Genomic DNA, 15499 nt, shown 5'->3' with positions numbered 1-15499 from the left:
AGGGATGTGGGGGATTTCAGAACCACTCACGATATGTCTGCTGGTGCTATGCAGACCGTGAATAATCTCACTGGCCTCGAAGCAAGGAAAAACTGTTAAGCTGTCTCTCACCCTCTTACGTTCCCTTCCCTTTGTCTCATTTTGATGATGGTAAAGGTTAGATAACTATGTTCCTCTGAATATATAGGTCATGCAGTGAGATCTGATTTTCTCTGGTTGACTTTTAGAGGATAATGTGGTGAAAGAAAGTGCAGGGGGGAAAAAAATGTCCCTGACCATTTTTTGTATCGAGACATTGAGCCTTTGCATGTCATCACATATAAATCCAGGGGATCAGCCGTTCAAACACATAGAAATCCCAACAGGAAAGATGTATGTATATAGGCACATCTACTCTGGGGTAGTCTGAAGAATAACAAGGGAGACGGAAAAACTTGAGTCTTCAGTTCTAATTTGAACCAGATTATACGTAGATGATTATATAATTTTTTTGTGTGGTTATTTTTCATCTGTAATTGGGTTTGTGCTCCCGTGTGTGTATTTGAAATAATAGCCATCTTTCTAAGAGAATAGGCTAATATTCTGAATTTAGCTTGAGTGGAATGTTACACACAAACAGCCTATGAGGGTCTGGTCAGCTGTTTCTTGTGACAAGTCAGCTGTTAGGCTCAGAGATTCCAGTAGACCGAAGTGGAACTCGTCAAAGACTGGAAGTCAGTCAGGAAAAAACGCCTGAACAGACCCCATGAGTAGCTTATTCTCTTGGGGCTGGCATTGCTAGTGTAGTGCCCCCCCTCCCCCTAGGCCAGAGCCAGAATGCTGAAGCCACCACTTCCGAAGAGTTAAGGTAACTTTAAAATCTCTTTTAATTTGCCTATTTTCCATCTTTAATCACTCCTGCATATTGCCACCTGCAACTGAAATGGACCAACAAGCATATGATTTGTATAGTACAGTGGCTGAGCTAAAAGGCAGAATAGCATTGTGCGTGTGGATATAGCGTGCGGGGGGGGGGGGGGGGGGGGGGGGCGTTTCTGTGTGGTTCGTGTGGACCGTGTGAGCACATGCCCGGGCCGCCGTTGGTTTGTTTGTGTTGTGGAGGGCGACTGACTGAAATGCTTTGCTCAGTCAGCAGATATGTGTCCTCTAGACTACAGCACAGCAGTCATGCCATGTGAAGGTTAACTGCAGAAGGATGTTGGTGCTGCATTTACTGACTTGGTAGTTATGTTTACAAAGTGCTAATATGGGGCATGTAAATATGCAATTGGTTTTGCACATTTCAATATGACATGTCGCACCATCTCTGTCTCTCATTCTCGTTCACACACTCACTCATTCTTTCTTACTGGACACTCACTCATATACAAACTCTTTGAAATCTAATGTAAACAGAGACTAACTGGTATATGATATTAAAGGATTGTGTGAGATGTTTTACCACAAATACCATGTGTTATGATCTTGTGGTATGCAAAGGAAGTGATTCTTCCCTTCAATGTAGTAGAAGGTGCCCAGCATACATGCCAAGCATAAAACCGTTCCATCTAACCTAGGTGCAAGCTGTCAGTCATTACAGACAGTACGTCACTTCTCGATGACCCCCCAACTTGGAATGACTCCCCAAATCCTGCGCTGAGTCTGTGATCTCTTGGCTGCCTTCTGGGTGTCTGGCTGCTTGAGTGGAATACCAGCGAACCCTCCAGATCTCTCATGCAGCGTCGGGGACAGACTGACTACCAGGCATCCAAAACATCCACCTGTCACTGACTGTGTCATCGGAATTTGAGCAGGGGACCTTGAGAGAGCCAAACGGCAGCAGATTTGTACTGTTTTGTGAGGGAATGCACAAGATAGGTCACACGCCTTCCGAACAGGACGCTGGGAGAGTGTGCCTGTGGTCCAGGTCTGATGATGGACACTGCCCACACACACGTACGCGCATGCACACACACACAGAGGCAGCATTACTGGCAGAGATGATTACTTTCCTTTTCCGGAGTTCTCTGAAAGTCTAATGCACTCTACCCTCATCAGAGTTCTCACACACACACACACACACACACACAAACACATACATACACACACACACACACACTCTCATGCTCGCATATAAACACATTTACACACACAGCCCCCACACACACAAAGATTACTGGAATAGCTGCATCACCTTTGGGTCTGTTTGCCTCTTGCTAACAGACTGACCCAAAGTAGCTGTCTGCAGCAAGCATCCCTCGATGTGTCTGTCTGTGTGTCCATGTTGTCTGTGACCCAGTTTAACTGGTTCCTGCCCTAGAGGTAGAAGAGAGGTGTTTGTTTTTAAACTGTTCCTCTTCCAGAGGGGTATTTCACAAAGGCAGAATTAAGACATCCAAGATAAGTGATAAAGCGAGGTTTGACATAGCGTTGTCTGGTCATCCTAGCTAAACTTGTTTCACTAACACCAATCCAAGATGAGTAGGAGCAACTATGTCAAGCCAGGTGTAAGTAATTCAGGATGTGTGCGCGTTCTCGTTTCTACTCCAAAATGCCCACGGTTGGAATAAAAAAGACACGGAAAATAGCGTCATTCACACAAAGTGAACAACCGCTTTTGATATAGACTAACAATGAAGTAAAGTTGTCATTTTTGGAATGGGGAATCATGGCTATTTCTGTAAAAAAGCGGGAGTAGGCGTGGTAGACCAACTGAATGCAAATTTACGTATGCACCCACGTGTGAGTGCTTTCTTGTCTCGGAACGCAACGTCATTAAGCGCTTGCCTCTGCAAAGATGCATGATATACCTTAATATTATAGTTGAAAATACCTCCGAGAACTTGCCCCTCCACTTCCAATCAACTACAGTAGGCTATTCATCAAACGTCTCAATAAAATAAGCAAACAAAGAGTACCTAGGCCTATGTTAATAATTATAAGGCTATCACAATTAAAATAATAACTGTATGGTAGTAGGCAGACAATCTGTTTTGTTTTGCGAGCAAATACATTTAACAACTAGTTTATAAATGGAATAAAGCTCCTTAAAAATTAGCACGGAGGTCTGATGTGAATGACAGCTAGCTGAACCAATAAGACGACATAATTGCCATTAGAATTAACTTAGCTTGGCTGTTAGCCTGGTCTGGACCAGGCTAGGTGCAGAGAATAAATCCCCATGGTAACTTATGTGCCATCTCTTTTGTGAAACCAAGTCAAGGCTAAATTCATCCAGGATAACCTAAAAATCCCAGCTTAATCGCTTATCTAGGTTTTGTGAAATACCCCTCAGGCAGAGCGAAGGCCCACATAAATAACATGTGGTTTACACCCCAACAGAGGGTTTGTGTTGTGTGGGCAGAATAAACGGACTCTGACCTTAAACATGGGCTCTATTGTGTGTCCTGAAAGCTGGGCAGGAGCGCACAGACTCCATACAACTAGCTAATGCCTTAATGTGATTTCAGGACCGATGGGTAGAGCAGCAACTCTCCACTCTCCTGCTAACAGGCCCTGATGGGAGAATCTCATTTCCACTTGCACCTCTGGCTTGGTGCATGGCACCCTTAATCATGTACATCTGGTGTTGTTGGGTGGTGAATTGCGTGTGTGTGTGTGTTTGCACCTCTGGCTTGGTGCATGGCACCCTTTATCATGTACATCTGGTGTTGTTGGGTGGTGAATTGCGTGTGTGTGTGTGTACAGAAATGTCAGACGGTGAGCATTGCATTCTTGCCCCAGAGAGTGTAAAGCCAAAAGTCAGGCGAATCCTATTCTAAGTCTCAGGTTAAGATCCTTTAACCTAGCTACAATTTGTAAGCTATAACCAATATTAAGTTAATGTTACAAATGAAAACAAATGTAAGGCTACATAAAATTGAAAAATGGTTCTGCACTAGGTTACAACGAAGTACGTATTAAAAACATTACAATGGAGGACACGATCTGCGACAACTTGTTGGCTATATTTAGAAGGTGCATTGCGGGCGTCCTGCGGGCACCGTAGAGACTACAGACTCTGTCTGGGGTGGGTGGACTTTGCCCATTTTCTTAACCAATCGGAAAATTAATCTCATAACAGTTGCTAGGTAATATTGATGATAAGTTGCTGGCAAGTAAAGTGATTAGTGAAGGCCACTAAATTAAATCTAAAGATTAGCTATATAATTCCTGTTGTGCTTTTCCACCTGGGTTATACAGGGAACTTGAAATTAAGAGTATTTCCTATGTTTTCATGATTTGGGCCCAAGTCTAAAAGATAAAGCAGGGGAAAAAACATGGATCCTTGACTATTAGACCAACGGGGCAGGTAAGAGAAAACTTCGCCCCTTGGACGCGCGCGGAAGCATGCTGAGACTGTAAAATAAGCTTGTGGAGACGGGTATAGCATCATTGATTGACCTGACATCAGAACCGGTAAGGCACTACATTGTGCCCGCAAAACAATGTTATAGTGAAAGTCTTTTTTATTTTTTATTTTACTGCTTTAGATGTTACCAGGTTGTTTTGAGAATGTGAATCCAGGACCAGGATCGATGGGTAGAGCAGCTCTCAGCTCTCGTGCTAACAAGTTCTGATGGAAAATCTCATTTCCACTTACATCTCTGTGTGTGTGTGTGTTTGTGTGTGTGTGTGTTCAGAGTGTGAGCAGTGCATTCTTGCTACCTCATCTTCACTTTGTATTACAGAGAGTGTAAAGCCAAAAGCCAGACGAATCCCTTTTCTAAATCTTACACCAGCTGCAAAGGGGCCCTGTCCCCTCAGTGAGTTAAAGTGAGGAACAATGACTTCCCCCTGTCTGCTCCTTAAATAATGTCTCCTGGGGAAGATTTCATGCTGTTCCCTCTCCTGCCGTCTTGTGATGTTATATGGGCCTACAAGACCTTTCTTGTGTCCCCACCCATGACCAATCTATCAGATGAAGAGCCTTGTTCTAGACTTCCCCATGATTAATGTGTGGGACAGGAGAGGTGTCCCCTTGTTTTTCCCAAACTAATGCCCGAGGCTGAGGGACGTCCCCTTCTCCCTCACACTGAGCCGTGACTGGGGGCTCGTAGACCAGTTGGCTTGGTGTCCGTGTCCACAACACTGTGACAAGGCTGTGTGAAAGTTGTTGGCCTTCTGTTTATGTTGGGAAGGAAGGGCCTCCTTTTATGGAGCGGCCATTTTCTATAGACAGAGTTGTGGGGTTGCCCCCCAGAATTTCTGGTTGCCTGGGTAGCCGGAATGTGATGTCACACAAAGAGGGTAATGTATGCGTTGGAGTGTCTCCCTGGATTGGTCAGTTCAGGCGGGCAGAGTAGCCGTGTTCTTTGAAGACAGTTGTTGTTTACTAGCCAGTGGGAAGTAAACAAATTCTTTCCCATTAGAGGTACAAGGGGACTGAAACCAGGCGTTGTTGAGCAAAAATGTTCCCAGAAATCTCAAACCTGAAATATTTCCAGATTTAGCACAAATGGAACTTTGTTTGAAATGGAACTTTGTTTGAAACTGATGACTCCCATTTGAAGTGCAGGAAAGAAATCACTTTTTTTCCCCTCTCGTTCTATGCTGTCATAACACTTGTATCCAGCTCCACTTGTCTAAACATAAACGCATTAAGCTGAGTCACGAGAATGAGGCAGGGATTGGTCTTTGCTACATAATTGGTCACACCAAAGACTGATTGTGTGTGTGTGTGTGTGTGTGTGTGTGTGTGTGTGTGTGTGTGTGTGTGTGTGTGTGTGTGTGTGTGTGTGTGTGTGTGTGTGTGTGTGTGTGTGTGTGTGTGTGTGTGTGTGTGTGTGTGTGTGTGTGTGTGTGTGTGTGTGTGTGTGTGTGTGTGTTATGTGTTTAGGCCCTGGCGGACTCAGTGAGCAGTCATAAGCGAGCGGCGGCAGACGGCGAGAGCCGAGAAGAATCTTTGCTTCAGGAGACAGCCAGCAAGGAGGCTGCCATGGCGACGCGCATGGAGGAGCTGCAGGTGGAGCTTCGGCAGGCCCGCATCACGTTGGCCAATGCGCTCTCAGAGAGCGAAAGGCTGGGCGGGCTCTCAGCACAGCTCAAAAAGGTAACAACCAATCAGTATCCATGTATCCAATGAACAGATGCCAGTCATATCTATTAATTACTAGTTCATTTTTCTTATGCAACTCATTACAAACGCATATGGATGACCTTTAACCCTTAAAGGTGTACCGTCACACCAGGTATGTTTGAATAGCCCTGAAATTAGTTAGCCTTCAGACCTTCCAGTCAGCTATCAATCATGCCGTTATTGACCTCCTGTCTTTTACAGGAAATATAGGTTATATAAAAAAGAGGGCGCTAACTGGCTGACTAGCTGTTCACATTAACTTTTAAACTTTGTTGTTTGGCTATAAGTGGGTGATATTTGCTTAACGTAATGCCCTGTAGTTACCACTTGGAACCCTAGTTCTCTATCAGCTCTGGTGTGCCACCAGACAGCATGTGGAGGCCAGTGGCGGCAGCAGGACGGAGAGCGGAGGCTCAGTTTGGCCCACTCTCTCTGGTAATGAGAGGGCGGTTGGCTTTGACCAGGGCTCAGGGCGCCCATCTAAAAGCAGCTGGTGCCTGGAGACACGCTAGCTAGCTTCTGCACTGCACTGCACTGCACTGCGTGCACACTGTGTTCAGCCAACCATAACTGCATGCATGATCAGGATTTGTGTGTGTATCTGTGTCTGTGTGTGTGTGTGTGAAAGCAGGAAGTGTAATGTTGTGCACATACTGTGTGTGTGCGTGTGTGTGTGCGTGTGTGTGTGTGTGTGTGTGTGTGTGTAAGCAGGAAGTGTAATGTTGTGCACATACACTGTGTGTCTGTGGCATCAATGATTACATGAGGGTAGCTCTGTGTTGTGCTTTTCTTCTACCCGGTTTTTGAAGGCGGGCTTATGGACCGGCTTTGACTGGCTTTGAGGTTTCATGAGTTTAGCCAAACAGTAATCAGAGCCAGCTGAACATGCCTCTGGGGTGAAGAGCATGCACACTCACACATAACTACATGTATGTTTATTTATGTAAACATATATTGATTAATGTATTTGTTTGTGTATTGTTTGTGTGTGTGTGTTTGTGTGGTCAGGAATGTGAGTGCTTGGAGGCGGAGAAGGGTCACATGCGTGATGAGATGAAGGAGTTTAAGGTGCGCGAGCTTCAGCAGCTGCAGGATAACAGCGAGCTGGAGGAGGAGAACATCTCACTGCAAAAACAAGTCTCCGTTCTAAAGGAGAACCAGGTAAAAACGCACCCACCCACAAATGCACATAGAACATTGCACTGCAGGAGCAAGTCTTGGTTCTAAAGGAGAATCCGGTGCGGAGACATGCACATGTAGAGCATCTCACTCCAGAAACAAGTCTGTTCTAAAGAACACACACACACACACACACACACACACACACACACACACACAACAGACACACACACACACACAACAGACTCTGTTCTAACAGAACTAGATAGTAGCATGCACATCACAACATAAATGAAGAGAAACAGTACATTAATATTGACCTCGTAAAACTAAAGGGGGCATTAAGTCGCTAAGTAATGACTCATAATTTAGGAGCCTGTTTCCAACCGTTGGCACATGGCACATCCGGTGGCCGTGCCGGTTTGTGGTTGTGTTGCAGGGTAGGTCCTTCTGTCACTCTCTGTGGTAAGAATGGCGGCTTTTGTGCCACGGGCCGGGCCATCCATCTTGTGACCAAGCCTTTCCTTCCCCTTCCCGCGCTGGTGCCACGCTGCCCTCTCCCTCCCAACCCTCCCTGCTGCACAGACGCCCTCTTTGTCAAAGACATGACCCCAGCTGATCCTCAACAATAGCCCTTCTTAAGCAGCCATGGTCAGGAGACAATAACAGCCAGCCAATTGCGCCCAGATTAGCTGACTAACGGCATTAGCTGGCATCGTGGCTGGCCAGTGGCTAAACGACTGACCAAATGACACCTGGGGAAGGTATGCTAAAGCATATTGCCCTACATTGTCAACATGATGATGCATAGACAAATCCTAATATCATGTGTGTCTGTGTGTGTGGCCCATATTTTCTGTTTTCCAGGAGTCTGTAGTGTTGCCATAGGCTTAGACCTATTATAAAATGAACCTCTGACTGTGGAATAGATCCAGCACTCATTTGTTTCCTATTGGCCAGATCTGACCCGGACCTGGGCCGGAGGCTGCCACTGCTACTGCTGCCCCCTCTCCCTCTTCCCGGCCGGCCCTAAGCAGATGGGTCCCCCCCTTATGAGCTGGGTTCTGGTCAAGATTACTGTTAAAGGAGAATTCCGTCGATTTTACACATAGATCTCTGTTTCTCGAGGTCACCAAGTACTGTCTGTATGGGGGAAAAAAGCCCGAAAACAATCTGTTCTACCAAGCACATGGGGGCTCATGAACATGCCCCCAGAGTGTAGCACTGTAGCTGCCTGGCAGCTCTAGCTGTTGGCTGCTGTAAATCGAGATTGTTTTTTGTACAGACAGTACTCTGTGACCTTGAGAAACAGAGATCTATGTGAAAAATCCGCGGAATTCTCCTTTACAATTGAGTTCTTTTTCCTTGTCACTGCCCATTGTTGCCTGCTGTTGGGGGTTTTTGGCTCTGCGCTTTGTAAAGTCCTCCCTGAGACCATTTCAAAAAGCCCATTTCACAGTGTCCGGGTGGCTATGTTAATGATGCCTTAATCGGCAGGGTAAAACGTCTTCCTGTTCCTGTCTTTCCTGTGGACTGTGCTGTTCCAGAGGAAGTTACTTTACACAGTGGCGACATCTTGTCAAATGGGCTTATTGTTACTTGCGCAAGCTAGATAGTAAATAAATGTGAACAACAGACTAGTTTCTGGGGGAGTAGCTCCACTGTGTGTTCCTTGTCTTGGGGAGATTATGACAGGGGTCAGACAGCCCGCAGCTTATTCCCTTAGGCCTCTTTAGGGTCATCAACCTGACTGAAGACTTGGCCAGGGATCCACACCAGCCCGTGGCATTTAGAGTCCAGCATGTAAACATGAGCGTCTTGGCTCACACATACGCTTTAAGATGCATGTGCCTGTCCACTACGTGTCACACACATACACAACAATGGTATTAGTGGTGATCACACGTGCATCCACACATTCTAATTTAGCACATCTCCCCCTCTCTCTTCTCGTTCTCTCTCTTTCTCACGCACAAACACACAATAGCCGCTATCTCTCTCGCTGAATTTGGGATGGGGGCTATTGGAGTTAAACAAACACACACACACCTCCCTCCCTCCTACATCTATCTCTCTCATTGTGGTTGAGTTTGAGGCTCTGAAGCTGGAGCTCTCCCTTAAAGGAGAATTCCGGCGATTTTTCACATAGATCTCTGTTTCTCGAATTCACCGAGTGCTGTCGGTACAGAAAAAAAACTCAAGATAAAGTTGCTGCAGCTAACAGCTACAGTGCTACACTCTGGGGGCATAATCATGGCCACACACATAAACATAATCATGCCCCCAGAGCCAGAGTTTTTTCCGTAATCAAATTTTTTTTCTCTTTTGTACGACTGCCCTCAGTGACCTTGACATCTTTCACATCTTTGTGAAAAATTGCCCGAATTAAAGAGGAGGAAACATGCAAACACACACACACACTAACACACTGTCTCTAACCATCACCTCCCCTCCCCTCTCTCTCCAGGTTGAGTTTGAGGCCCTGAAGCTGGAGCTCTCCCATAAGGAGGAGGAGCAGGAGGAGCTGCGCGCTCAGCTGGAGGAGGCCGGCCGGCTGCGGGCCATCGCGGAGCGTCAGCTGGACGAGGCGCTGGAGGCCCTGAAGGAGGAGCGCGAGCAGAAGAACTGCCTCCGACGCGAGCTCTCCGCCCTGGCCCTCAACCCCTTCGACTCCCTCGGACCCCTGGAGCTCCACCTCGGCCAGCTCGACGACAGCCACGACAGCACCGGGGGGAAGAGAGAGGAGGACGGGGAGAAGGCTGACGAGGAGGACCAGGACAGCGGGTTTAATAACGGGCCGGGCTCCGGGTCCAAGGGGACCAGCAGCAGCGGGAAGGCCCAGCTGAGGAGCTCGACGCCCAGGAGCAGCGACGCCTTCCTCAGGCCCCCGGCTCCAGGCCTGGTGGCCGACCTGCTCAGCGAGTTGCACCTGTCGGACGGCCAGAAGCTCAAACAGCAGCTGCTGCAGGTAACACAACTGAAGGCAAAAGATTCCCTCACACACACACACGCACGCGCACACACACAAAGTCACATGGTCGCTCAGTCGCTTACTCATGAACCACACACACTTAGTTTACTGATGGTGAGAAAAAGATCGGAGCACTTATCATACCCTATCAGAGGCCCAGAGAAGTACAAATGTTTTCACCAGAGGAGACAGATTTGCATTACATTTACATAACCTCATGCCTTAGACTATTGCATTCAAAATGCCTCTCAGCACAGTGAGACAGACAGACACACTCACTCACCCGCACCGTATGTAAATCAGGTACGTTCTCTGATGTGATCGACCTATAATGGCAGTTTCCTGTCTGATCCCTCTCCACATCCTGTTGCACACAAGCAGGCAGGCACACACTGTACCCCACCAGGAGCACACATCCGGACCTACCTGAGGCATGTTTTATGGGCTGCAAAAATGCCACTTAGCTGCCCAGACGGTACAATACCACTTCCCTCCCCATTTTACAGGCTGGTCTTCAGGAGGGTTGTCATGTATAATTCAGTGGTTTTGAATAATGCACAACGCTCTTCGCTAGGCAGGCAGACGCAACAGCTGGGCTTAGGAGTGTGTTTACTCAAGTGGAAGCTGGTGTGTCTGTAGTAAGAAAAAAAAAACTCTGTTTTTGCTCTAACAACATTTCATTGTTATCCTGTAACAATGACAAATAAAAACTGAGCTGAACTAAAGACTGACTTGGATGTTTTGGCCATTATCAGACTAGACTAGTGTGTCTGATAGCTCTGGAAAGCCAGAGCTGTTATCTCTGCCTTATCAGTGCATGAATGGAACAACACACCTGACCTTGAGACAGAATGTTGATATTTCCACCAACGACAACTCAGTGAGCCAGCTAAATCTTCAACCTATGCCTCTTTTCAAGGTAATATACCAGAAGGCCACAGTTCAGTGCTATCAGACAGTTCAGCTGATAATCCATTGTTTCCAATCACCCAACACTTACCCAATACATGAATGAAAGGATCGCTCAAACAGACATCTAAATGGCTAAGACTGTAGAACTCTAAGACTCTAAGACTAAGAATCATTATAAGAGCCCCTTTATCTATGTAGTATTGTGTATTATACAACAGAATTTCAGAAACGCTAATGTGAAACAATATCAATGACATGGTATACTGTATGTCTTAACCGTGTGTGTGTGTGTGTTCGTGTTCGTGTTCGTGTTCGCTCGCCGTCCTCAACCAACAGGTGGAGCGTGAGAAGGCCAGTCTGGCCAGCACTGTGCAGGACCTCCAGAAGCAGCTGGTTCTGTCCAAAGAGGCCCTGAACGAGCAGCAGGCCAAGATGGACCAGCTGGCCCAGAGGCTAGAGGCTGCACTCTCTCCCCAGTCGGCGGGGCCCAAACTCGGGCAGGGTCATCAGGAGAACGGCCTGGGGCAGAACGGCATGGTGGAGGATGGCGGCGGGGACTGCGACTACTACGAGCTGGACGCCAAGAGCGCGGAGGTGCTGGAGTGCCGCATGGCGGCGGCCAGCGAGGAGGTGTCGCGCCTCCGGCAGGAGCTGAAGGCGTCGGAGGCGCGCTCGGCCTCCCTGGAGAGCCGCTGCCGGCAGGAGAAGGAGCGCTGGCGCGGAGAGGCCCAGGAGCTGGCCGACAAGATCCGCCAGTGCATCGCCGCCAGCCGGCTGGACCAGGAGCGCATCGGGCAGCTGGAGCGCGAGATCGGCGCCACGCGGCGGGTGGCCAGCGACTCGGAGGGACACCTGAGCGCCACGCAAGAGGAGCTGCTGGCCTTCTCCGAGGAGTTGTCCGCGCTCTACCACCACGTGTGCGTCAGCAACAACCTCACGCCCAGCCGCGTCACCCTCGACTACTACCGCGACGGCGGCGGCTGCCGGGCCAGCGGGCGGAGAGGAGAGCATCAGCACCCGCTCCGCAAGCGCAGGAACGGGGAGGGGTACGGCCGGAGCAGCCTGGGAGACGAGCCCGTCGGAGGAGGAGGAGGAGGCGAGCGGAGTGGAGAGTCGTCCCCTGCCTGCGGGAGCTGCCCGGGGTCTCCCACGCCAGACTTCAGGGACCCCACCAACGTCAGGAACCTGGTGGCCGTCATCCGCTGCCAGATCAAACACCTGCAGGTGAGTCCCGAGACCAGACTGACCGTCTGTCTGTCACATCATACAGATGTGGAATTGATTTGTCAGCATGGGGACAAATCAGGGATGGAAATGGAGGGAAGCTAGCCTAAAATATGACACTGGCCTTGCCTCAAACAAAAGTTGCGACTTAAACGATGCGCTAGCATTTAAGAATGTTAGTGGATAGTACCAGCAATGTAAAGCTATAATTTATTTATGTACATATTCCTTTAAACGCATGACCATGGCATTTGAATATTTGATTTCCTGGTAGTGTTTAGCTAAACCTCTGCAGTTCGCCTACAAAATGGACCCAAAGCTGCCCTCTTTGGATCTCCTTATATGGGCAAAGATGGTGCCGGGACCTCATTATATGGGCAAAGATAGCAGCTTTTGGGTCCTTTTTGTAGGCGAGCTTCAAGAGGTTTATGTCGCACTGAGAGCAGTGACATGGGGGAGGAAGTAGATACTTGCTAATGTCAAAAGTCCTGTAAAATGATGACGAGGCGGCCCCTAACCATGACCGTGATCTCTAACGGAAAGGTCATCTCGTCGTATCTTACGCCTAGTTCAGGCATAATCAGTCAACTTGCCAAATGTTACGAGGTTAACCTTCAGGGTCAGTGTACCATAAGGCAAAATGTGATTGTCATTCCCTTTGAATAAATTGGTTACTTCCAACAAATATGTTCTCTCCAATCCTGTATAACCCAGAGCCTCTTTTGACCAGCCTGTGTGGTTCTCCCTCATTGCCTCATGCTTTAGAGTTGCATGGTGTACACTAAAGCTCAGTGCAGCCATGTTTATGCAGGCCTGTAGAGTATGACGGGCTTACCCTAAATGTAATCCTAATTGAACATGTCTGATTCGGGCTTATTCAGAAAAATCTCTCATAAGCTGCTTTATTTAGGCGGGAACACTTCATTTTCGCTGTTGTATTTCATCTCAAAGCGGCATCTCTGTAATACTACAGCTAATACATAAATCTGCACCTCATCCAGGAGTTTGCATGGTTTGTGACATCCTGTGGAAGTTGTTTGTGTGTGTATTTGAATGAATATGGTTGAATTGCTGATATTTGTTTATGTAATATTGTACGCATGTCTGGTCTGTGTGTGAAAAAGGTCTGTATAAGATTTATGAGATGGACTGTGTGTCTGTGTGTGTGCACATGTGTCAGTGAGTGCGCTATATCAAAGATCCTTGATTACTAGCTCCGCTTTAACCCTCTCTGGCTATATACTGCACTGTGTAAATTGATCCCTGACCTTTGGCCTTTGTTAGGTGGCAGTGGACCTGTGCAGGAAGCGGGGTACGTTGCCGTCTGCGTCGGGTTCGGACGCGGACCGGGACACGGAGGCGCTCCTGGAGGAAGTGCTCAAGCTCAAGTCCCTGCTGAGCACCAAGAGAGAGCAGATCGCCACGCTGCGCACCGTCCTCAAGGCCAACAAACAGGTCAACACACACGCACGCACACGCACAAACTCACACGCTGTACAGTCCTCATGGCTAACAACCAGGCCAGTTCACTGTAGGTCCACACATTTGCTCTATGCATTTATCAAGGTTAACAGACTGATCTGTTTACTTGAGATCTATACATGCATTGTCTATATGGTCCTCAAGGCTAACAAACTCTAAAGTTAATAGATCTATTCGACATTCACTCTATATGGTCCTTAAGGTCAACAAATGGATCTGCACAAACATGCTGTGTATCGACACAAACATGCTGTGTGTCTCCCTTAAGGCCCAAAACAGACCTATATTCCTAGACAAGCCAACATCCTCAAAACCGGAACAGCTGGTAGAGGCGCATGCAAGCATGTTGTATACTGCCTAATGAGCTTGTCAGAATTATTTAGGGGACTGCAGCATCACTGGCCATTTTGAGAATTCCTAGAGAAACTGGAGCTTGATTTGGCCCTCTTCATTTCCCAAGTGTACAACCCCACTCAAGCATTTCTAGACGCGAGGCCTACAATCTGCTCTTAAAGTTCTTGAATTTCCCCTTGGGGATCAATAAAGTATTTATCTATCTATCTATCTAAAGGTGCAGTCAGTGATCGTATGCGATTTCAAGCCAATGACATTTGTTTGTCACATTCTCATGATCCACTACCTGCCCATTCCGTGAGTACACTGTAAAACACCCGGTCTCTGTAGGCAGCCCAGGCTCCGAAAAACTGGAATCAAACAAAGTGGGGGCAGCCTGTCCCCCAAACAAAAACAAAACCCTGTGTTGATTTTTGTCTGAGAATACTGAACGGAGGGGTGGGGGAGTGAGGGGTGTATGTTGGTTTGGACAAAAGTGTCTGCTAATAATTGTAAAGATAAACATAAACAAACGTGACTCCCTGTGCAATCGCTGACTGCATCTTTAAATAGGTGAGAATAATGGTGTGAGGATGCCTAGCTGGGGGCGTGGAGGCGTGGTTCACTGAGCGTAGTGCAGCTCCAAGAGCACGAGGGGAGTGTTTTCAGAAGTCAATGAGTTGCAGATTTGGGGGGAAAGTCCAGGTGTGTTATTTACGTGCTCTTCTGTTTATCAAACTGCCAAAGACCTAAGCTGTGTCTCTGGTGGTGTATTCAAATCAAAGCTCTCTTGTATTTTAAGGCTGGAATTATTCTTCCAAGATAAAAACGCTCTTGAGTTCTCAGTGGCATGGCAACCAGTTAATCATCGTGCTGCTTTACATGAGCAGCGCCTTAGCTCTAGAATTGCACACTGAAATAATCATAATGGCCTGAACTGCTGACCTACAGCCTCGTGCAGAATATGAAGCCAGTTTATGTTTTCGGTTCAGTAACCACAGCGTGGGGGATATTTTTGTCCTTTTGTACTCTCTCTTTCATACTCTTGCAGTCTACCAGTCTCTCTCCTTCAGTCACTATTCTCCTGGTGTGTGCGTGCGTGTGTGTGTGCGTGTGTGTGTGTGACCTGTTCAAGATAGTGTAGCATCAGAAGGAGGTCTGACTAGGTGCCTACGGCGTCATGGTGACCTGCTTCTTTTCTCGCTCTCAGATGGCTCATTCTCTCACTTCTACAAATGCATGGAGGTTCATCAGCGTCAGTAATCTTTTCATTTTATGTTCTCTTTTTTCCCCTTTTGGCCTAGTCTGACCCCTCATTCCTTTTGATAAGGCCAATGTTTTAGCTCTTCAGAGACATTTTGATTTGTGTGTCAAACCAACTTACAAGCAGCACAGGAGAT

General features: G+C 47.5%; 1 protein-coding gene across 3 annotated transcripts in view; it reads left to right on the top strand.

Moving 5' to 3' along the window:
• The window catches only part of LOC143115210 (protein bicaudal D homolog 2), a 32042-nt gene that overhangs the window by 4473 nt on the left and 12070 nt on the right, over nt 1-15499 (top strand). For all 3 annotated transcript variants that reach the window (XM_076277153.1, XM_076277155.1, XM_076277154.1), the window contains exons 3-7: nt 5819-6031; nt 7067-7219; nt 9645-10145; nt 11397-12284; nt 13569-13739. In XM_076277153.1, the coding sequence (XP_076133268.1) occupies nt 5819-6031; nt 7067-7219; nt 9645-10145; nt 11397-12284; nt 13569-13739 (1926 nt within the window). The remainder of the gene's footprint in view (nt 1-5818; nt 6032-7066; nt 7220-9644; nt 10146-11396; nt 12285-13568; nt 13740-15499) is intronic.

This window comes from Alosa pseudoharengus, unplaced genomic scaffold (assembly GCF_046254945.1).
Source record: "Alosa pseudoharengus isolate Yale_2024_CS ecotype anadromous, Long Island Sound unplaced genomic scaffold, YU_APseudo_1.1 YU_APseudo_1.1_scf_9, whole genome shotgun sequence".
Taxonomy (NCBI): domain Eukaryota; kingdom Metazoa; phylum Chordata; class Actinopteri; order Clupeiformes; family Clupeidae; genus Alosa; species Alosa pseudoharengus.
This window is presented reverse-complemented; position numbering and strand designations above follow the sequence as displayed.